At 48.2% G+C, this 22,389-nt stretch overlaps 2 protein-coding genes across 2 annotated transcripts; one reads left to right on the plus strand and one right to left on the minus strand.

Annotated features, from left to right (window-relative positions):
• Window positions 1–1,284: 1,284 nt before the first annotated feature.
• On the plus strand, window positions 1,285–11,162 carry LOC308141195 (CCN family member 1). The gene is made up of 5 exons (XM_080511258.1): window positions 1,285–1,972; window positions 3,520–3,733; window positions 5,934–6,374; window positions 6,801–6,979; window positions 10,260–11,162. The coding sequence occupies exons 1-5, from the start codon at window positions 1,901–1,903 to the stop codon at window positions 10,563–10,565; spliced, it is 1,212 nt and encodes a 403-aa protein (XP_080367384.1). The 5' UTR covers window positions 1,285–1,900; the 3' UTR covers window positions 10,566–11,162.
• A 2,129-nt stretch (window positions 11,163–13,291) lies between these two features.
• ddx39ab (DEAD (Asp-Glu-Ala-Asp) box polypeptide 39Ab) lies at window positions 13,292–21,310 on the minus strand. Its single transcript, XM_080511257.1, has 10 exons — window positions 21,255–21,310; window positions 20,289–20,517; window positions 18,892–19,019; window positions 18,162–18,438; window positions 16,319–16,437; window positions 16,071–16,202; window positions 15,166–15,275; window positions 14,901–15,045; window positions 14,163–14,310; window positions 13,292–13,843 (listed from the first exon to the last, which is right to left on the minus strand). The coding sequence occupies exons 2-10, from the start codon at window positions 20,494–20,496 to the stop codon at window positions 13,827–13,829; spliced, it is 1,284 nt and encodes a 427-aa protein (XP_080367383.1). The 5' UTR covers window positions 20,497–20,517; window positions 21,255–21,310; the 3' UTR covers window positions 13,292–13,826.
• Between the last annotated feature and the right edge of the window lie 1,079 nt (window positions 21,311–22,389).

Genomic DNA, 22,389 nt, shown 5'->3' on the forward strand with positions numbered 1-22,389 from the left:
GTGAACAGTCCAGACTGAACAGCCCAGACTGAACAGCCCAGACTGAAAAGGCCAAAATGAAAAGTCCAGACAGAACAATCCAGAATTAACAGTCCAGACTGAACAGTCCAAAATGAAAAGTCCAGACTGAACAGTCCAGAGTGAACAGTCCAGACTGATCAGTCCAGAGTGAACAGCCCAGACTGAACAGTCCAAAATGAAAAGTACAGACTGATCAATCCAGAGTGAACAGTCCAGACTGATCAGTCCAGAGTGAACAGCCCAGACTGAACAGTCCAAAATGAAAAGTACAGACTGATCAGTCCAGAGTGAACAGTCCAAAATGAAAAGTCCAGACTGAACAGTCCAGAATGAACAGTCCAAAATGAAAAGTCCAGACTGATCAATCCAGAGTGAACAGTCCATACTGATCAGTCCAGAGTGAACAGTCCATACTGATCAGTCCAGAGTGAACAGTACAGACTGAACAGTCCAGAGTGAACAGTCCATACTGATCAGTCCAGAGTGAACAGTTCAGAGTGAATTTCCAACAACTGTAAAGTTTGTTCACCTTCTTGTGATCCCTGATTGAGATAATCAGGACAACCAACGTTTGATTCATGAATGTGGTGCTTCACTTGTGCAAAACGACAACGAAAGAGTTCTTCACTATATAAATACTAGACTTGTGTACATGAAACGTTTTCTGTCAGATCAGCTTTTTCTTTTTGATGGTTGGTGTCCATGTAAACACAGCTGAAGTCGTGACGTCACAGGACCCAGATAGGCTCAGGCCTGACAAAAATGAACCTGTAGGTCTAGACTGAGGGTAAATAAATGTGTCCGACCCTCCCTTGCGGGCGTGCACACAATTAATTATGCACAAACTTAACACGTTACACACGCTGCAGTTTTACGCACGCAGACCTCTGATTACACCGACGGGAATGAAAACAGAAGGCTTTCTGTCGCCGGTGTGCAGTTTTATGTCATGTTTGATGGCGCACTGATGTAAAACGTGTATTTAAGCCTCGGACACAGAGAAGCAGTGTGCGTCAAACACCGGCTCAGGTGGCGCAGTTTCCTGTGTGCGTGTCTACACGGATGACAGGAAGATTATCTCCACCTCCGCTCTGCGGCTCCAATAAAAACCTTGCAGCGGCCAGGTTCACGCGGAGGGAGATGTTGGCCCGGGAAGCCTCAGATGTGGGGGGTAAAGGCAGGATGTGGTTCCACTGGAGATTATCACAACCATTTTCAACACGACTATCAGTCAAATCGCGCCGAGCCCCAGGGAAGTCTCCGCTCCGCTTGTCCCGCGTCTGTCCGCCTCTTGTCCGGGACTATTTTCTTAAAGTAAGACGGAGCTGGAAGGAAATTCCGAGCTGTTTTCCATGGCTGCCTCGAGTATTAATGGAGCTCCAACTAGCAGCTGAGTATATTTATTTGACTTTTCACAAAGCAGCGGCCGGACAGAGGAATGCGTGTGAAAAGAACTTTAAAGCATCAAAAATATTATTTTCGCTGGAACATAAATAAATAAACAGCCCAGAGCCCGCTCCTCCGCGGAATGTAGTAATTCTCCGTTTTTATGAATGACTGCATTCATGCCGCGCCACGCCCCCTCGCCTCCCCACCGATTGCTTGTTGGGGCTCCAAGCCCCGCCCACCGCCCTTGGCGGCGCGCCTGCACCCCAATTGGCTGAAGGCGACGCGGAGGGGGCGTGGCCAGCCTGAAAAGAGCGGCGCTCGTATAAAGAGCGGAGCGCAAACTTCTGAACTGTGAGGATTTACAAAGTTCCGCAGGGCGAGTGAGGATGTCCCCCCCCGAATTGTGCGGATTTAACTCGTGTGGATAAAAAAAAGAAAAGAAAAGAAAAGAGCCGTCTGGAGGATTTTACCACTCTGTTTCTCCTCTTGCATGTGGACCAGCTGCAGCGGCATGGGGATACTCGTGTTACTGGCGGTGTGGCAAGCTGCTTCCGCCGGTCTGGTGAGTAACTTGGATGCATTTTGATTTTATTCCATGCAAACAGTGAAGACTGAACTCTCACGTGCCTGTTCTGCACCTCACTTTACTTTATAATCCCCCCCACCAGCCTGCTGACTGGGGCCACACACTGCAACCGCGCTCTCCCTCCAACCACACAACTCTGATTGTAAATAACTATTACAGGTTTCAGTGCTTTTATTTCACTGGCTGCCAACATGAGGCTCGTGGACCTGGAGCTGTGTCGAACAGATCCGTGTCAGATCCGAAATTCAGCTTGAAAACACTGATTTGACCATCAAAAACAGGATTCTCCCACTATCTGTTTATCTGACACATAATCATCTTAGTCCTGATACATTTGGTGTAAATGTGACTGATGGTCAGCTAAATTAGTTGAAATGCTCATATGTCATGAGAATGGTTCATCATTTTTCTATATAGATGTTCTATGATCTTTTATATTTTATGAACAATCACTAATTAAAGGTCATCTTCCAGTACAGTTTACAGATTAATTGATAAAGCCAGTTAACTGTAACTGGCGGATTCACATAGATTATTTCTCCTGTTTTATCTCTTTTTTTACTTATTCCATGAAAATACAGTTTTAATTGTTAATGAGTCCCATAAATAGTCAGAAATCTAGTTTTTATTTTGCCGGCTGTTTTAAAGCTTTTCATATGTAATATCATTCAATATTGTTGGTTCAAGTGTCATGAGTTTCTACTATTTAATATTTAAATTGATATTGCATCCTGGAATGAGGCGCATCAATGGCAGGAGGAGCGTAGACCCCCTTGTCCACCACTTTATTATTTTTTTTCCACCTTGTGGATGAAACCTTTCACAATCGAGAATGAAATTCTGTTGCGAGTTCAACGAATAACCTTCAAAGTTATTAGTACCTGTGTCTCTACCCTCCCGTGAGCCTAAAGTTAAACCGCAGCAATAATATCCAGCAGTTATTCTAGTGAAGATAAAAATACACGTCCGGTTTCCATGAGCCCTCAAACATCAACAGTGGCTTTCGGTTTGACCACGGCAGAAGTACGAGGCTACAGGTGACTTTACCTTAGTGTGTGTGTGTGCGTGTGTGTGCGTGTGTGTGCGTGTGTGTGCGTGCGTGTGCGTGCGTGTGCGTGCGTGTGCGTGCGTGTGCGTGCGTGTGCGTGCGTGTGTGTGTGTGTGTGGAAACAAAAGGAAGGCGTCTCTTTCATCCCTTGGTGAATAATGCCAAGTGGAAGGCGACAGAGGGTTACAGATACCCCTGTGGGGACAGGACAGTGGTGGGTATTCAGGCAATCGTCAAGACACACACACACACACACACACACACACACACACACACACACACACACACACACACACACACACACACACACACACACACACACACACACACACACACACACACACACACACACACACACACACACACACACAGGAATTCCTCTGATCTGGGTAACATGAGTCAAAGCATCGTCCCGCGGGGTTTTTACTATTGGAAGGAAGTAGTTGCAGCTGAAGTGTGTCCACTGTCCCTGCAGGTGATGGCCGACTGCCCGGTGGTGTGCGAGTGCCCGTCGGGGCCGCCGTCGTGCCCCCCGGGGGTCAGCTCCGTCCCCGATGGATGCGGCTGCTGCAAGGTGTGCGCTGCGCAGCTCAACCAGGACTGCTACGAGGGCCGTCCCTGTGACCACCACAAGGGGCTGGAGTGTAACTATGGCAACGACGTGGGACGGACGCACGGCATCTGCAGGGGTACGTACCCCAGGAGGGGGGCAGGAAGGTCGGGCTGGAGAGAGGTGGTTCCCTGGGAGGGGGCAGGAGGGTCGTACCGGAGAGAGGTGGTACCCTGGGAGGGGGCAGGAAGGTCGGGGTGGAGAGAGGTCGTACCCTGGGAGGGGGCAGGAAGGTCGGGTGGAGAGAGGTCGTACCCTGGGAGGGGGCAGGAGGGTCGGGTGGAGAGAGGTGGTACCCAGGGTGGGGGCAGGAGGGTCGTACCGGAGAGAGGTGGTACCCTGGGAGGGGGCAGGAAGGTCGGGTGGAGAGAGGTCGTACCCTGGGAGGGGGCAGGAAGGTCGGGTGGAGAGAGGTCGTACCCTGGGAGGGGGCAGGAGGGTCGTACCAGAGAGAGGCGGTACGCAGGGGGGGGGGGCAGGAAGGTCGGGGTGGAGAGAAGTCGTACCCTGGGAGGGGGCAGGAGGGTCGTACCGGAGAGAGGTGGTACCCTGGGAGGAGGCAGGAAGGTCGGGTGGAGAGAGGTCGTACCCTGGGAGGAGGCAGGAAGGTCGGGTGGAGAGAAGTCGTACCCTGGGAGGAGGCAGGAAGGTCGGGTGGAGAGAGGTCGTACCCAGGGAGGGGGCAGGAGGGTCGGGTGGAGAGAAGTCTTACCCAGGGAGGGGGCAGGAAGGTCGGCTGGAGAGAAGTCGTACCCAGGGAGGGGGCAGGAGGGTCGGGTGGAGAGAAGTCATACCCTGGGAGGAGGCAGGAAGGTCGGGTGGAGAGAGGTCGTACCCTGGGAGGGGGCAGGAAGGTCGGCTGGAGAGAAGTCGTACCCAGGGAGGGGGCAGGAGGGTCGGGTGGAGAGAAGTCATACCCTGGGAGGAGGCAGGAAGGTCGGGTGGAGAGAGGTCGTACCCTGGGAGGGGGCAGGAAGGTCGGCTGGAGAGAAGTCGTACCCAGGGAGGGGGCAGGAGGGTCGGGTGGAGAGAAGTCATACCCTGGGAGGAGGCAGGAAGGTCGGGTGGAGAGAGGTCGTACCCTGGGAGGGGGCAGGAAGGTCGGCTGGAGAGAAGTCGTACCCAGGGAGGGGGCAGGAGGGTCGGGTGGAGAGAGGTCGTACCCAGGGAGGGGGCAGGAAGGTTGGGGGGTGGAAGGGGTGTTTTGGGTTTAGTTTGGGCAGGGTTGAGTGAGGGAATGTGTAACTTCAGGGTGGAGAATTGGGCTTCTGAGCCAAGTGGCTGGGGTTTCTCTTTGATAGGACGGGGTGGGGTGGGGTGGAGGGGGTGGTGGGTAGCGGGGGGGGGGTTGAAGCCTGTGCCACGTTTCAAAAACAGCACCTTCAAGAGCTGCGACTGAAACGCGGCCAACTGCAGGATTTATATAAGTACTTCAGTGTGTACACAAACAGCCCCATGAAACACACAAACACGCACACACACTGGTATTTATACGTGTGTGTTTATTTGGGGGTGTTTCTATATACAGGGATCGGGGGGGGGGGGGTATCTGGGGTGTTGTATGGGGAGTCCCACTGAGGAGCTGCAGGGGAGGGACACTCTAAACAAGTCAAAATTCTCCGCTGGTCTAAGAATAGAAAGTTGCTTCATAGATGTTGAGATAGTGTGTCGGTCCGGCTTCAAACACACAATAAAATGATGCATTTACAGAGAAGCCCCCTCCCACACTGATGTTTGCGCTCCTGAAGTTTCCATTATATCATGAGTGACAAACACAAACACTGCCTTCATCTAGTCGACCTGAAGTTAAACTCTCTTTTTTTTATTTGCAAGTGTAAGTCGGTACAATCTGAAAGGCAGAGCCATCGAGGCTTTGCCTCCTCTCAGTTTGTCCAAATTAACCTGCTGCCAGAAAGAAGACCATTTCCAGGCTTCAGATGCCACCCAGGGAAAATAGCTACTAACTTTTAAATTCAGACGGATAGCTTCAGAAAGCTTTCAGACGTCAGTGAGGGTGGGCGTGGCCTCTGGGTGTTTGGGGAAGTCGTCGTCCTCACTCAGACTCATGATTCTTTGCTCAGTTTTGGAAGACGGCATGATGGAGTCCACTTCCTGGTCGAGTTTGCATGATTGTTTACCACGAGCCATCAGAGTGAGCGTCTGGTCGTATCGACCCCCGACACGTCAGACATGAAAGCGGCTCTTGAAGTGGATCAAAGCGACTTCAGTGAATCTAAACTCCAGAGTCTGACCGGGCGGTTTGTTCTTTCTCTCCGCAGCCAAGGCGGAGGGCCGCTCCTGTGAATACAACGGCCGTATTTATCAAAACGGGGAGAATTTCCGCGCCGGCTGCAAGCACCAGTGCACCTGCATCGACGGGGCGGTGGGGTGCGTGGCGCTCTGCCCCAGCCACGTGCCGCTGGCCTCGCCGTCCTGCCCGGCGCCGCAGCTGGTCAAAGTGCCGGGCCAGTGCTGCCTCAGCATCGACTGCCACAAGGGAAGCGCCGTCGTGCCCCCGGCGCACCGGCGGCCCCAGCTCCCGGCCTACCCGCCCTACCCCTTCATTCCCTACCCGGCGTACCCGTACCCCAAGCCCTACCCCAAGCCGTACCGCAAGCTCTTCCCGTACAAGCCCAAGAAGGACAAAGACTCGCTGGGCAACGAGCTGGTGGAGTCGGGGCGCAAGTGGGACCGGCCCCGCGGAAACAAGCACCTGGCAGGTGAGAGGGGGCGCCGCCGCCGCCGCCGCGTGAAGGGCGGCGTCTGTTCCCCAGACGTGTTTGTGCTTCGGCCCGCCGACGCACAAACGGCCTCACTGTGAGCGTCTGGGTCCTGGCGTTTTCTGTGAGGCTTGTTTTCCACTGGCTCCCTGCACACCGGAGGTGCTCTGCCTCTCCGCTCCCTCACAGCACATACCTCTGTCACCCGGCTTCCCGCTCTGCAATCACCCTCTCTGTGCGTCAGTGTTGCCTGTTGGCTGAATAAGGCCAGTGTGCTTTACGCCTCTGCTTTTCCCCCTCTTGCTCCCGTTGCCCCCCCCCCCCAGGTTGAACTTTCACTGATCATACCCCTCTCTCATCTCGCTTTCCATATTTTCTCGCCGTTCTTCCTCACGTGTGCTTCTCTACCCGTCCCGCCTCTCCCAGCCTGGCAGCAGGTGGGGGATCAGTGCGTGGTTCAGACCACTTCCTGGTCCCAGTGCTCCCGGAGCTGTGGGATGGGCGTGTCCTCCCGTGTTACCAACGACAATGCCCGGTGCAAGCTGATCAAGGAGACGCGCCTGTGCAACATCCGGCCCTGCAGCTCCATGTCCATCCCCGTTAAGGTGAGGAATGTGTTTCACTGCTTTTAAGATTCTTATGAAGGCAAAATGCCGCCTAATGGCCTGCCGCCACGCACCGCGCTAAATAGATTCAGGAAAGAATTGCTCTCGAGGGGTCAGATTGGTATTAATATCATGGCATGTATCCCCCCCCCACCACCAACCCCCAAATCTCCCAGTAGCTGAAGTTCCCGTTCCGGTGCTTTCTGTCTATTCACGGTCCTGTTGCTGAGTGGAAACATCCCAGCAGGCCCACTTAGTCCAGGCTCGTCTCACAACATACGAAGGTGATGGAACTGCAGCTAGCTAACGGCAAAGAGACGATCCAGTGTTTTATATAGTTCCTTTGGTGGTTGAGCAGTGAGTCTTAGAGTCACTGCCACTTGTATGTTGTGTGATGTTTTCACAATAAGATTATCTAATAGCGTCTATTAATACCTTAATACAGCTTCAGATCCCTGGTTTATCGCCACAGCGTCCCAAAAATTATTTTCCCCAATGATTCTTCAGAAACAAAAGCAAACTAAGACATCTGAATCTAAAGGAAAGCCCTTTCTTGAAGCAGCCATTAAAAAGACAAACTTGGGCAGTTTCCCCTCACAGTGTAAACCACACTTCCCCAATTCCGGGCCTGGAGGTCTGGTGTCCTGCATGTTCTAGGTTTCTCCCAGTTGCAACACACCTGAATACAATAAGGGCCTCGTCACTTGGCCTGTTTACAAGCTTGACGATGACGTCAACATCAGATTGAGGCTGAAGCCGGGAGAGAGAGAGAACCTGCAGGACACCGGACCTCCAGGCCCGGAATTGGGGAACCCTGGTGTAAACAAAAGGTCTCCATCAGATTGTTGTCTGCGGTGGTGTGAAGGCGAGTCCCCCGAGAGCGCTCGTAATCCAGAGTGTTGATTCAATTCCACTTTATTTATATCTGGCCAATAACACATTCACCTCAACACACTTTTACTGAGAAAAACCAAACCATACTGAGGCATTTTCAATCAAAAACACAAAACGTTTCTTGTGTTTTGAGGGTCTGTTTACTTGACAACGGGGTTCGGAGTCACTGAAAACACGCAACTCCTTGAAAATGACTCGGAATGGACAATCTTTGAAAATGCTCGGACTTGGTCTCCATGGAAACCGGGTGAAAATGCAACTTTAACGTTGCTCCTGGTCACTGCGCACTACGGCCGTAAGAAATAGTTTGTTCTGCACATGCTCAGTAGATGGAGAGTAAGAACAACGTCCCCCGTGATGTCATGACTCACAGTCCAGATTCTCCTGGACCTGGTACTTTTATTTTGACAGTCGCTGTCATAACAATCCAACTTGGTAGTTTTATTTTGACAGGCATCGTAATAACAATTTAACCTGGTGGTTTTATTTTGTGTGCGTGTGTGTTAGTGTTTTACAAAAAACAGCACTGACCAGTGGCCCACCATGACAACTACATCATTTCTAGCATTTCTGCAGTTTCAGTGTAAAAGCACATCCTCTTCAAAATGTTGCTGTGTATATGTCAGATTTTTAAAAACATTTTCTGACAGTTTTCATTTTATACGTCATGCAAACCAGGCGTTCGTGGAGCAAAAACACAACAAAGTCTCTGGCTTTGGTCGTAGCAAACGACGTGATCGGCCGTCTCCTCGATGTGGATCCGGTCGGGTCAATAAGAGCGACTGTCCTCTGCTCTGCCTCACGTCTACTGGGTCCGACGTGACCGTAACCCAAAAGTAATTCAGCATCTAGATTTTTAACAACCTTTTTGAAGGGCGCTTGGTTCGCCCACTCCGCTGCCGCCCCCTGCAGAGAGGGTGATGGGCGGCCACGCCCCTGTTTGTCTATTGGAGGAGGCAGCATGGGAGCATGTTGTCACTGACCTGCCATCTTGAAACGACACCAGGAACCTTTACACCACAATCACCTCTTTCAAAATTAATCTTGAAAATTGGACTGAATCAGACATGTGCTCTGTAAAGTAACGCCACCCTTTAAAAAAAAAAAAGAATTTCCCCTAAAGACTGGAACACAAACACGGCATGTTGAATTGGAAACACAATGTCTCTTTACATTGAAAGCCGTTGTTGGGAAATCATCCTAATTACTAGGAATGCCTTTCAATTTTATCAAGTAAATTAAATCAAAATGAATCAAAACCAGTGTTTTCTATCAACGTATTTGCTTACTTTCAAGTCTAAATATAAGAATGTAGAAAGAAATCCATTATGCGAATGCTCAATTTGAACGCAGAGCTTATAATCATTTAGAGATTTATTTCACAGTCCATCTAACGAGAACTACAGTACGAATCACATTGGAAGGTTAACAGGTTGAAATAAAGCAGAATTCTTTAAGAAATTAAACATTTAATATGTGAATGATCCACTTTTTTTTTTGCATTATTGTCGAAAATGAGTGAAGACCTTTAGCAGCTGTGTGATGGCCTCCATACTTCCCCGGTACTTGAACGTTTGCAGCCTGATGACGACCGGCGGAGCTCCGCCAGCCTTAATGAGAGCGAAGCCCCAGAGGCACGGCGACCACAGAGCCTCCAGCTTGTAATTTCATTTCACCAAATCACTCGCTTCTTCTGCGAAAGCCGTCCTCTTAGCACTCCATGAAAAACGCTATAAACTCAGAATAGCTCTCAGAGAGCGTGACTACGGGGAGCGTTTTAATGCGATGGCGTGACGTCCCGCGACCTCGCCGGTTCAGGTCAACCAGAGAGTTTTCACATCATGACGTTTGAAAGTGAGTTGTCCTTTGCGTTTTGGGCTCTTTGGTCAAACCAGACGCGCCCACAAGGGGGCACCACCACAAAACGGGGAAATTTCGATTGTCGCCAACGTTTAACGTCTGTTAAATTACGTTAGCCACGAGCCGCTAACGGCACAAATAGGAATTTTTAACCCCGTGTGATTTACAAATGATCCTGTAGTTCATTCTAAATCTCCGGGTTGCTTTTTTGCTCTGCGGCCTGGAAGTTTGCAGACGCCGTCGTTTTTTAATAAAACATTTTGTGTGGGCAAAGGACTAGCTAAGCTTCCGCTATGCTACCGTCATGATTGACGGTTCCTGCGGCCAATCAAGTCAAATCGAATCGGTCGCAATGTGAAAAGGAGTCAGACTGAACTTTGATTTTAACTCCACGTAAAGTTTAAGAATTGATTCCGAGATCATCTAAAGGAGACTGGATAAGCCAGGACGCCGGCTGATGAACTCTCGCCTCGGTCGTGGATTTTGTCCGAACGTCTTGTCAACCCTCTCTTTTCTCCGCCCGCAGAAAGGCAGGAAGTGCTCTCGCACCCACAAGGCCCCGGAGCCGCACCGCCTGTCGTACGCCGGCTGCCGCAGCACCCGCCTCTACAGGCCCAACTACTGCGGCGTGTGCCGGGACGGCCGCTGCTGCTCGCCACGCCGCACCCGCACGGCCAACGTGACCTTCGCCTGTCCGGACGGCGAGCGCTTCAGCCGCTCCGTCATGTTCGTCCAGTCCTGCAAGTGCAGCGACGAGTGCAACCACCTGAACGAGGCCGCCCTGCCGCCGCAGCGGTGGCTCTACGGCGACACGCACAAGTTCAAGGACTAGTGGCGTGATCCCGCCCCAAATACATTCCTTCGTAAAAAAAAAAAACAGACAATAACCCCCCCCCCCCCGTAGTAACGCCCTTTATAGAGTAGCTGTCCTTAGTGTATCTATCAATAGACGAAGCGAGGTGCACACGTCAGAACATCTTCTCCGGAAGATCATTTGGGGGAAAGAATCAGAAGGGCCAACTTCCAACGTGGAAATCAGTGAAATGACCAGCCCCTGCTTTAGTGTAGATTAATGAAACCAAAAAACAACAAAAAAATGAAGTAAAGATTTCAAACTCTGTCGAGAGAAACGTGGATGAATCCAGGCGCCATGTTGTCGCCAGGCGCCAAATGTTCCCTGAACTCTTGGACTTTTTCTTTGGGAACAAAGGAGCGACGGTTAAAGACACTTTAAAGTTTTGTTTCTCGGTTGATGGATTCACGCCGACAGGAAGCTGGTCTGAACGCCGACCAGCTGGACTCGAGCCAAACGGAGAGTCTCCGGGGAGGACGGCAGACATTCCGACAGGAACGTGTCCCGTGTCTCTCTATGGTATTTATTCACTGGTATTTATTGCGGAGGCAGACACGATGACACGGCGGGCCGCCGCCGCTGGAGGGGGGGGGGGGGCGCTATGCTTGGAGCGGCGGGACGAAGCAGCTGAGACTCGTCAGTCATGAGAGGACGACCGGGACGGAGCCCGGCCTGGCGGGGGGGAGTCGGGGGGGGGGTCACGGCGGTCAGAGCGCCGGATCAAATGATGGATGACGAAGGGTTACGGGAGAAAGGCGAGGCTTGTCGTGGGAGAGAGCCAGAGGCCAACCTGCCGGACGAGGCTTTTTTTTGGGGGGGGGGGGTCGTTGTATGTCAAAGGTTGTTTACGCAGCTGGACTCGTCCCCGTCCTTCCCTCCGCAAGGACCCGAGACATTTAGCGAGCACCAGAAGAACAAGCCTGGGATTCCGGCGTCGAGGAGTCGACCACCTAATTCCACGCAAATTACAATCCTGCCTCCGACGGGCAGAGGAGGAGGAGGAGAAGGAGGAGGAGGAGAAGGAGGAACCAGCCACCCTCTGGTTTTCACTGTAAAAATAAAATCTGAAAAAAAAAAAAAACAAAACCCCCAAACTGTGTGCGCTGAGGTAAACATGCAATTTGGGACCTGCGGGTGGAAACCGCGCTGGTGTTCGTAATCCGGCCTGTAATCGAGCCGTGTGGCGTCTCGGTGAAACCAAACGATAACCCATCGCGTTAAAGTGGCGTCGGAGAGCCGCCGGAACGGAGGACGACGACGACGACTACATGTAGGGGGAGGGGGGGGGGGGGGGGGGGGGGCTGAGACTGAAGGACCCAAGACTCTTCCTTCACCGGTGTTTGGGTTAGATTACGCACCTTAAGATAGCCTTGATTCATAATCTGACTTTATTTGTATTGTCTATTGGACATTAGTGGAAGCAATGTTATATTTCAATCGTGCTGTAATAATAGTCTGCTTCCCCTCAAAAACCATAAAAGATGCTTTAGGATGCGTTTTTTTTTTTTTGTAAACAAAGAACTGTGCTTCCGGTGAATGGCTGGTTGTGGGACTGTGTCGTCGTGTCGTCACTATAGAGCAGCTATGTACAGATGCATGGTCAACCTGCTGTATCATTAGACCTACGAGGAGTTCAGACCTGAACCAGGCAGTCTGGATCCTTTCCCATCGTTTACGAGCCAATCTGGAAGCAAGACGATTGTACATTCACCATTTTGTCGAAAAACAAGTGATTTGTTTTGTTTGTTTTCATGTTGTAAAGCTGGATGTGTTAAATGTTCACCTTTCCTTTTGAATAAAGACATTTCCACCCCTCATCTTGTTTAATGTCGAAGCTTTTCATAAACCGTTATGAAGACTGACTTTCCATGATGGGATGTATTCGATGATCAGTCACTTCATTTATGCTTGCAAGAAGAAGAAAGTTGAATCCAGCCTGTAAGTGGAGTTGCTGAGTGACTTCCTGGTCCGACCTGCAGCGTCTCGGGGTTTCCTGCTCTTTAATGAGTGCGTCGGTGAAAAACTACTTCATACGTACTGAAAATAGATGGATTAAGGTCATGACAAACTGCTTAAAGCCCAGAAAATTAAGTGTTGTGGTATCTCTCCCAGAAACTCTTCACAACTAAATAAAACTTTCTCCAATATACATCTCAAATAGACGCTTCATTTTGATTTATTGGGATTTTATCAAGAATAATCTATATTTTACGAGAAATGTTCTAAACTTTCCCTCGGAGATCAATACATTTTATTCCATTAAGATGAGACTACATATGTATATATAAAAGGGCTTCAGGTTTACATAATTAATTTATCATCTTTAACCCTTTAGGTCACATTTAAATGGTGATGTAATGTTCTTTGTAGAAAAATACCAACTACGATTTGATATTAGTCTCATTTCTTCACCCCAATTATAGATTTGAACCCTTCTGGCAGTTTTTGTTGGAAAATACATTTTTAAATAGTTTAGAAATACTGGATTACTTGTTCAGTAATAGTACAGATACCAGAGCTCTTAAAACCAACATCAACATTAAACAATCACTTCTTCACTGGCAGGAAACTAAAGTACCCACTCTAAACCTGATGTGTCCCTCATGTTTTGTGGTTTTATTTTTCATTTGATTCACAACATTACACAATAGCGGATCAGGTCATTCTCATACAGTGAAATACTTTTTCAAATTCACCACTAGGACTCCACTTGGTGACTTCATTTATTGGAGGCATTCAGTGAGAAAGTCATAGAAAGAGCTGCCGTTAAGAGCCAGATTCGTCTCTTCACTCAAACGTCACTACTTGATTCTACCTACAGATTAACTGTTTTTGCTTCGAGGGGAGAGGGAGGGGAAAAAAAAAAAAAAGGTTCCTATACATCTCTAGCATGAACATGAAACAAAGAAAAAGCTGGTTCCTGTGACTGAATGTTTCCCTGAAGCTCTGCTCGACACTCAAACACGGGAGAGACTAAACAGCCTCGCAAGAGACCACCACAGTAAAATGACATTTTATAAAAAGTTTTAATTCAATTAAGCAAAAAACAAGAGACAAATTAAAACCACAACCCCCCCCCCCCCCCCCCCCAACCTGACAATAAAAATAATAAATGTTTGGTGAAGGTAGGAAACACGCAGAGCTTTAAAATCGACAGTGGAGTACGTCTACTTCCAGACACGAGACGAGGCCGGTGGAGAGGAGACTTCAGACTTCAGACTTCAGCTCGGCCGGAGGAACTCATCTGGACTGTTCGACTGGGGGGGAGAGAGAGAGGGGGGGGGGGGGGGGGGGGGGAAACACAGGAGACGTGAGACATCAGCGCCCCCGGCAACAGCTGAGCATACCGACGTTTCAGCAGCAGGTTGGACACGATGCGAGGACAGCGTCTCGTCTGCAGGACGGCAGCAACTGTCAATGAGCGGCGGTCTGTCATGCTGGGTCACCATGCGGTGGGGGAGGGAGGGGGGGAGGGGGATTCCGCAGCAGACCTGAGCATTAGCGGCATGTTTGGACAAGCTTGGTGCTTGAATCCATAAATGACAACGGTTCCGACGCGGCGTCTCGGACACTTACTGTAAGAGGAGATGTCGATCTCGTCCGGCAGCTCGGCCACGTTCACCTCGAAGCGGTCCTGCACGTCGTTCAGGGTCTTGGCGTCGGTCTCGTCCGACACGAAGGTGATGGCCAGGCCTTTGGTCCCAAACCTGCCGGCACGGGCGACCTGCCGGGGCGAGAGAGAGAGAGAGTCAGTCCTTCACTCCTGGTCTCTTCCAGTTCTACCACATCATCAGCTTGGAGGAAATAATTAGAGCCGTCTAATTACATTTTAACTAATGGCCTTGAATTGGTGGAATAGGAATACATGGCAACTGTTTAGTGATTTGCATGTTGGAACCAGGTCAGAAACTGTGGGTTCAGTGTCAAACTAAAGGATTCCACCAGTTTGATTTAAACCACATTTCCAGACCGAGTGTTAGAAAACAGAATGCAGGACGAGCCCACAAACAGGAAGAATTTATGAAACGTAACATGAAAGTCTGTAGACTTTCCTTTCATTGTGTTTTTTTACTTTCCTATGATTTGGATGGCTGCAGAATTTACTGACTAACAATCAAACTGGTCTGCCTTTTTTTTCCCTTAACCCAACGAGACTGAACTTTCAGTATCTGGGACCACTCAAGGCCACATTAACAACATTTGTAAACTTTCCGATCACGAGCAGCTCAGGCCAGACGTCTTAACGCGAGCGCGCAGATTCTGCAGCACAAACACGATCCCAGTGTCGGGCCGTGACGCCGCCGCGGTTCTCACCCTGTGCAAATATGTGTCAGAGTCCTCTGGCATGTCGTAATTGAAGACGATGTTGACCCGCTCGATGTCCATCCCTCGGCCAAACAGGTTGGTGGCCACCATGATCCGCCTCTGGAAGTCCTTGAATTGCTGATAGCGAGACAGCCTAGGTGGGGGGAGAGAGAGAGAGAGAGAGAGAGCCCGGCGGGGCGGAGGATTAACACCACAGCTGCTGGAGGGGCCGTGAAGCAAGGCGCCGCCACGCGTCTTCAACCCTCTGCCTCACCTCTCCTCCTGAGCCATGCCGCGGTGGATGGCGATGGCGGGGAAGTTCTGCTCCACCAGCAGCTGGGACAGAGCGATGCAGCGCTGCACCGACTTGACGAAGATCACCACCTGGAGGCCAAGCAGAGGCATTGCGCTTGCGTCAATCAGCGTCTGATACGACCGCTGTGAGCGAAGGTTCGAGTTCAGAACTCAAGGAAAACGGTTTTTTTCCCTCAAGTAAAGGAAACGCGTCTCTTCCACCTTTGTCTGAATCAGGTTAATGATCACGTGTGACGAGAACGTCGCTCACTCACCTGGTCGGAAAGTCAAACATTGGATGTGGCAGCAAAAGACCGATCAGGAATATAATTCACTTTTACCAACAATTATCTAGAACCGAACGGGTTCTGCCAAAAGAGAAGATTTCAAGCTTTGCTTTGAATAAGTGATGGTTTGTTACGTTAAATATCAAGGTGGAAATGATGTTTGAAGTTGGCCATAAACATTTGACAGAAAAACTCCAACACATTTAAAATGGAAAAAAATGTACAAGCAGCAGAAACTTCATGCCAAGACATTTCTATCATGCGACTATCAGACAATAACTTGGGGCTTTATGTGGATTTCTCTCACGTCACCATCAAATCTACCGTCTGCTTTGAAATAAAATTCATTCCACAAAACTTGGAAAATAAATTAGTGTTCAGGATTCAAATCTTTTTGCCAGTTTCATCTTTCATCACATGAATGTTTCCCTTGATGTTTTTAACAGTGTGGATTGATGGAGTTGTTGCACTGTGAAGACCTGTTGCTAAGCAACAGAGTACAAGGGTGCCGGTGCTTTGATGAGATTGATTGTATGAAACGTTTGACTGAATCCCAACAGTCTCACGTGTAGCTTCATGTGGCGGCAGCGTGTGGTACCTGGTTGAACTCCAGCACGTCCAGCAGGTCAAACAGCTTGCGGTTCTTCTCGCTGTCCTTCAGCTTGCAGTAGTACTGCTGCAGGCCGTGGAGGGTCAGCTTGGTCTCGTCGTCCACAAACACCTCCATGGGCTGCGGAGGACACAACGGGCCGGGTGAGCGTACAGGGCGACGGGCGTCTCAGCAGAACAGTTGAAAAATGCTTATTAAAAATAACAATAACAGCGGTGGGGCCACAGGTGACTTACGTCCTGCATGAACTTGCGGCACACTGGTCGGATCTCCTTGCTCAGTGTGGCGCTGAACATCATGACCTGCTTCTCGTGAGGCGTGATCCTGAAGATGTCCTGAACGTCACGTCTCATGTCTGCCACACACAAACGCTCCCGTCAGACAAACCCCAAAGAAACGCCACATGAGGCCTGGGCAATACAACAACTTTACCGACACCAAAATCATTTTGCCCATTTATGTTTTTTAAACACCAGAGGGAGCGAGAGAGAGAGAGAGAGAGAGAGAGAGAGGGGCAGGTGAGGAACAGATCAAATCTTTTGACAACAAGTCAGTGGAAAGACACGGTTTGGAAAGAGAGAGAGAGAGAGAGAGCGCAAGCAGAGCACGACAGTCTGTGAAACCAGACGGTGAAACATTCCAATAGAGAAAGTAAAGATGGGAGGTGAACAAATAGAACGTCTTCCAAGAAACCCAGAACAATATAAAACCCAGTTGCAGGTCAGTAGAGGTGCGGCTGTACCACACTCAGAATACTTAAGAGTGACTGAGCTCAACACAAAGTTATTTTCTGATCAACCAAGAAGAAAACATCCATGAAAAAACCCAACCCTCTCAACTGGTGGAGACATTTCTGACATGAACAAGTTCCTGAAGGCCGAGACGCTGGGAGAGCAGAGAGGAGACGAAAGTCAAGAATAACCAAGGAGATCAATAAAGGAGGATTCCTTCTTTTAAGATATTTCAGGACACACAAACTGGCCACGTTACAAAACAACTAGTGTTCTGCCACGCAGGCAGAGTTGAGAACTTGTGGTGTATCTGTGTGTACGGTGATTAACCCCGTCTTGTCATTTGTTCTCATGTAAACTGAACCTTCCAGGAGACGGCGGTGGTGAAGCTCCTGACAGGCCCGATGGTCTGAACCTCAGACTGACCGCCGTTAAAACATGCACTGAGGGATTAATAATGTAGAATAATGCTCAGACTGCAGTTGACACTCCTGTGCACCAAACTGTTCACGACAACTCATTTTTTGTGCAACATGGCCAAAATCACCAAGCGTACAACACTGGTACTGAATCAAAGTGTCACTATGAAGCTGGGAGACGTCCAGAAGACACACGGCAGCAAACCTCCAGGACAAGAACTGGAATTTAATGATCCAGTCTGTCAGAGACTTTATGTTACCAAGCAGAGTAAAGACCTTTTAGCGTCGTTATGGTGAGGCGCCACTACAGTGTGTTATTGCAAGTCTGTTGCTTCCAGGGAAAAGCAGATGCATTAAGAGAACGCAGTCTTACTGAACAATCCCTCTAAGGTCAGAACAACGATTCTCACTGGTGAAGTCACTTTTTTTTGTTTTGTTTAAAAATCAGACACCTCGGAGCACCTGTGAACATTAAAAAGGTCCAAATTGGAATTTTCTGCCATTTTCATTCAGTTGGAGGCTGCATGGTGGCGCTTTTTATTATCAAACATGACGTCTGAGTCAGAGGGCAATATGGTGAGAATATTCCAGAAAGTCGTATGCTTAAATAAATCATGTGAAGGAGTCAGTGCATGCCATTCACCTCCATTAATATTCCTAAAAATACAAACGCAGTGATAATTACGTCATTTCGTCTGCATAAAAACCCAAATCAAAGGTAAACCATATGAACCAGGGAAAACATTGTATAAAAGGGACATTTGATGTACGAAATCCTGCTTAAGGGCCATTTTGTCTGAAATATGAAGACTCCCAGCTCTAAACACACACCAGTTGAATAAAAAGTCGTGATAGGAACACGCCGAGCAGCAGGTAAACGTACAGGCACCCTAAAGCACTGTGAAACAGCAGACGGAGAGGAAACCCACCGAGCTGCTCCAACATCTTGTCGCACTCGTCCAGGACAAAATGCTTGACGTTCTTCAGGCTGAGCGTCTTGTTTCGGATCAGAGCCAGGATTCGCCCGGGCGTCCCGACCACGATGTGTGGGCAGTTCTTCTTCAGCACGTCCTCGTCCTTCTTGATGGCCAGGCCACCGAAGAACACCGCGGCCTTCACGGTGGGCATGTACTTGGAGAAACGCTCGTACTCTTTATTGATCTGGAAGGCCAGCTCTCGTGTGTGGCACATGACTAATACAGACACCTGAGGAGGAGACGCAGACATTCAACCTCAGACATTTTGAATCAAGACAACTTAATGCACATCTTTCTTTTATGGTCTGTTCAAGGTGAAATGTAAACATCTAGACGTTTAAACTTCCCTCTACAGGAGTGTTTCCTCACTGAACACGATCTGCTTCTACCAGTCAAGAGCATCGTTAACTCTGATCGTATAAATGACCCACACAGTTGTACCAAGATCACTCAGTCAGATGCCGAGGAAATATGACAAAGGTTTGTTTGAGGAGTTTAAACAGCCTTGGCAAAACAAATGGCCTGATTTCTATTGAACAAAAGAATACAAATCCCACTCTCCACAAATAAAGACTGGGTGTGAATGAACACTTCAAATGCAAACAGACACACGATTTGCACCAGAAAGCAACCAGAAGACTCATTCACATTTAAAACGGAAGAGTTGAATATGAAAACTGACCTGCCCATCGACGGGTTCGATCTGTTGCAGCGTCGCCAGCACAAACACCGCCGTTTTCCCCATTCCCGATTTGGCTTGGCACAGGATGTCCATTCCCAGGATGGCTTGTGGGATGCATTCATGCTGGACTGAAGGAAACACACACAAACCAACAAACAGATAAGCTCAGTAGTCAAGGCACAAGGTTCCTGCAAGGAGAGCAAATCAAATAATACACAGGAAGCACAACGGCCGTATAGAAATCTGTGTCTACAAAACAGTTTAAATGACGAGCTGCTACCTGCACCCACACCGTGAGTGACCCATCAAAGTATTCAGGCGTGTTCACACCCGATTATAAATAAAATAACTGAATTTCAACTTGTTTGTCTAAATTTAGCTCAAGAAAGCGCACTGCAAGCTTAAAAGTGTATAATAATTCCATAATAATATCCAATAATGCATATTTATGAAGCGCATTTATGCACAGTGTGCATAAATACCACACTGGAGCACAGGTTGCAGGTTACATGCAACGACAGCGTCCCGCAGTTTTGTTTACACCCACTGGTCCGGTGCTTAAAACGCAAGTGTGAGCACAAACTGAACGAGTCAACACAAACAACCACAAACTTAAACATTCAAAAGTGCAAAAGTAGTTTTGTCTCATGCAATGTTGAAAAGATTCAAAGATCATTTCACACTCAATATATCAGATCTTGATGGTTGTTAATCGGCAAGAACAACAAAAATTCACAAGTTGAATGACGACCTAAAACATAAGTGACAAACATACAGCCCAAGGGGTTAAACCTGTGAACTCAGTCCACAGGAGAACCCTTCGTAGTGTGACGAGTACAAACACCAACTTACTGCTGTCCTCACAAACAGTGTCAACCAATATGGGACAGACATTTCACCACTATCTGCTCTGAACAAAGGATGAGGCGGAATCATTTTTGAAGGCAAAATGATGAGAAATATAATCTGCTAAAGAGGTTTCTGGATACTTCACGTTGCGCTGCCTTCATTTGTTCCCGAACATTCCACCAGATTCAGCCCCTTATGAAAACACAACACCAGATGTGAACCACCAATGTTCTTTGCACTTAAAAGGAAACCTGTATTCAGTAATTGTTCCGGTCTTCCACTTGTCTGGTGACATTTACATCCCTTCGGGGAACATGCACACCCTGAGCCAATATTAGTCAACGGATTTTAATAATAATAAAAAAAATATATGCATACATTTGATGGGGAGTGAAAGTTCCTTCTTTAAAAAAAAAGATTCGTTTGAGACCTGCATCCTATCCTAATCCAAGAGGCCTGCTTTCACCCAGATGTGACCCTGATGCCATGCAGAACAGACAGAAACACCACTTCAGCACAAAATGGCTCAGGTAAGCGGGACTCCTCACCTTCAGATGGATGCTCGAAGCCACAGTCGATGATGGCACGGAGCAGCTCGGGCTTGAGGAGGAAATCCCTGAAGCCGGAGCTGTGGATGGAGACGTAGGACCCCTTCACCTCCTTCTTGCCCGCGGGAGCTGCGCTCTCCGGGGCTCCTTGAGGCTCCTCGTCCTCCTCGTAGTCCAGAAGCTCGTTGTCGACGTCGTTCTCGGCCATTGTGTGTGTGTGTGTGTTTGTCTGGAGCACCAAAAAAATACAACAGAACATGAATATTATTGAAAGTGGGCGCACACGTGTTGCTCTTTATCGTTCCCGGGTTGTAAATATGTGGAGATCGAGTTCAGGAAGATAAAAACGGGAGTTTGTATGAGTCGTGGTTGTAGCGAGTAAAACCCGCTGCGAGCTCATTCAACAGAAAGTGAAGAGCTGGCCTGGTGCCTCGGATATACGAGCCAACTCCCTGACGGAACGCGAAACTAGGCCGGTACGATCTCCACATACAAGAGGTTCGGCTCCAACACAGACGAGCCGGTAGTCTTTCCCGACTCGGTGAGACATTTCTACCGGTTCGCTTCAGCTCAATGCTAACCATTGTGTTGCATAACCGATGCTAACGTGGCGAGCTAACTTCCTATGAACCCACTACACAATTAAATAACATATTTACCTATTTTGTTAATACAATTGCTGAGATGGCAGTTAATAGGGACGCTGCACGCGTCATACTTGTTAAATACCCTACATTTAATTCAGATTCCTATCCTAATAGTAAGTGCCGGGCCGGCTAAGGTAGCCATGCTAAGCTACAAAACGCAAGCTAATTGCTCCCGGGGAACGAACAATAAGCGGCGGAGTTTCCTCGATTCTTCATTACTCAATCCCCAACAGATATAACTTGCGCGTTTTAACACACCACTAAAAGGTTTGGGATCCGCTCAAAAGCGGGTAAAAGTATGCATTTAAACTCTACTTACCGTCTCGCTTTAGCTTCGTGTACACCGACAGATCAGAACCGCATGGGGAGGCCTCGGTTGGTTTATACGAGCAGCAGGAAGTCCCGCCCCCGCGGCAGCTGGGCATCCTGATTGGTCAATCCACAAGACTGTTATGAGAGCAGGGTGCTGATTGGACGAGAGGTATACCGCAGTAAGGCGCAGTTTGAAAAAGCGGGACAGAGCCGTGCTGCGCTCCGCCTACCGGAGCTCGCGAGGGACATTCAAAAAACAAACAAATAAATAAATAAATAAACAAACACAATGAGAAAATGCAGCTTCATAGACAATTTACATCAATAGTTATATCAGAGCTTTATTACATATTAAATTGAAAAATGTTTTAAATGATATTAATTCATTAATTCATCAATTAATTCATTCATTCATTCATTCAATGCCATCAATCCAATACAGTTGCCATAAAAAATTGTTTTCAAAAACAACAGGAAACACAATCCTTATTAAAAACGGATGGTCATACATTGTCATACAAATTGCACTTTGGTAATAGTTTAAATCAAAATCAAAATAAGAATTATATTGCATTTCATATGATATTTTATGATGTATCCATTCACGTATTCATGCATTGAGTTATTGAAGATTGATTTGTGCAGGATTTCACTTGTATGATTTGGACCAGATGAATATAAAGTGTTTTAAAGAAGTGATACAGTTGTGGTTTTTGATGGTCATATTATGACAAACATGAAGGAGCTGCAGTGGGTGGATATTATTGTCTGTACTTTGAACACAGATGACTGTCATGTGACATTTATTCCCCCTGCACAAACAACACCACACCACCTATACAGTGTATTCAAATAATCACTGCCCCTCTTTTTGCTGAAAACATCCTTTATGGTCTGTAAATATCTCTAAACTCCAGATGTGTTTATTGTTAATAATTTGGTCTGCTGCATATTCTCTCCAGAGAAAAAAAGAGATTATCATATGCAGACCAGACACACTTTAAATAATTGATAGATTGAACAGATCGTTGATCTTTAAAATAAACAGTTTAAGTGATAATACTGACCCCTGAGGCACCCCATAAATAATATCCATAATCTTTGACTTATATTTATCGATTTGTACAAATGATCAACTCATG

The sequence above is a fragment of the Blennius ocellaris genome (assembly GCF_963422515.1).
Source record: "Blennius ocellaris genome assembly, chromosome: 16".
Taxonomy (NCBI): domain Eukaryota; kingdom Metazoa; phylum Chordata; class Actinopteri; order Blenniiformes; family Blenniidae; genus Blennius; species Blennius ocellaris.

What these genes read in the sequence shown, in the direction of transcription:
- ddx39ab (XM_080511257.1), bottom strand. Translation starts at nt 20,496, where the DNA reads ATGGCCGAGAACGACGTCGACAACGAGCTTCTGGACTACGAGGAGGAC. An exon ending in CAAGATGTTGGAGCAGCTCG is followed by an intron (nt 16,438 to 18,161) that starts GTGGGTTTCCTC and finishes TGTGTGTGGCAG; the next exon opens with ACATGAGACGTGACGTTCAG. An exon ending in ACGTGCTGGAGTTCAACCAG is followed by an intron (nt 15,276 to 16,070) that starts GTACCACACGCT and finishes CTTGGCCTCCAG; the next exon opens with GTGGTGATCTTCGTCAAGTC.
- LOC308141195 (XM_080511258.1), top strand. Translation starts at nt 1,901, where the DNA reads ATGTGGACCAGCTGCAGCGGCATGGGGATACTCGTGTTACTGGCGGTG. An exon ending in GACGCACGGCATCTGCAGGG is followed by an intron (nt 3,734 to 5,933) that starts GTACGTACCCCA and finishes TTCTCTCCGCAG; the next exon opens with CCAAGGCGGAGGGCCGCTCC. An exon ending in CCATGTCCATCCCCGTTAAG is followed by an intron (nt 6,980 to 10,259) that starts GTGAGGAATGTG and finishes CTCCGCCCGCAG; the next exon opens with AAAGGCAGGAAGTGCTCTCG.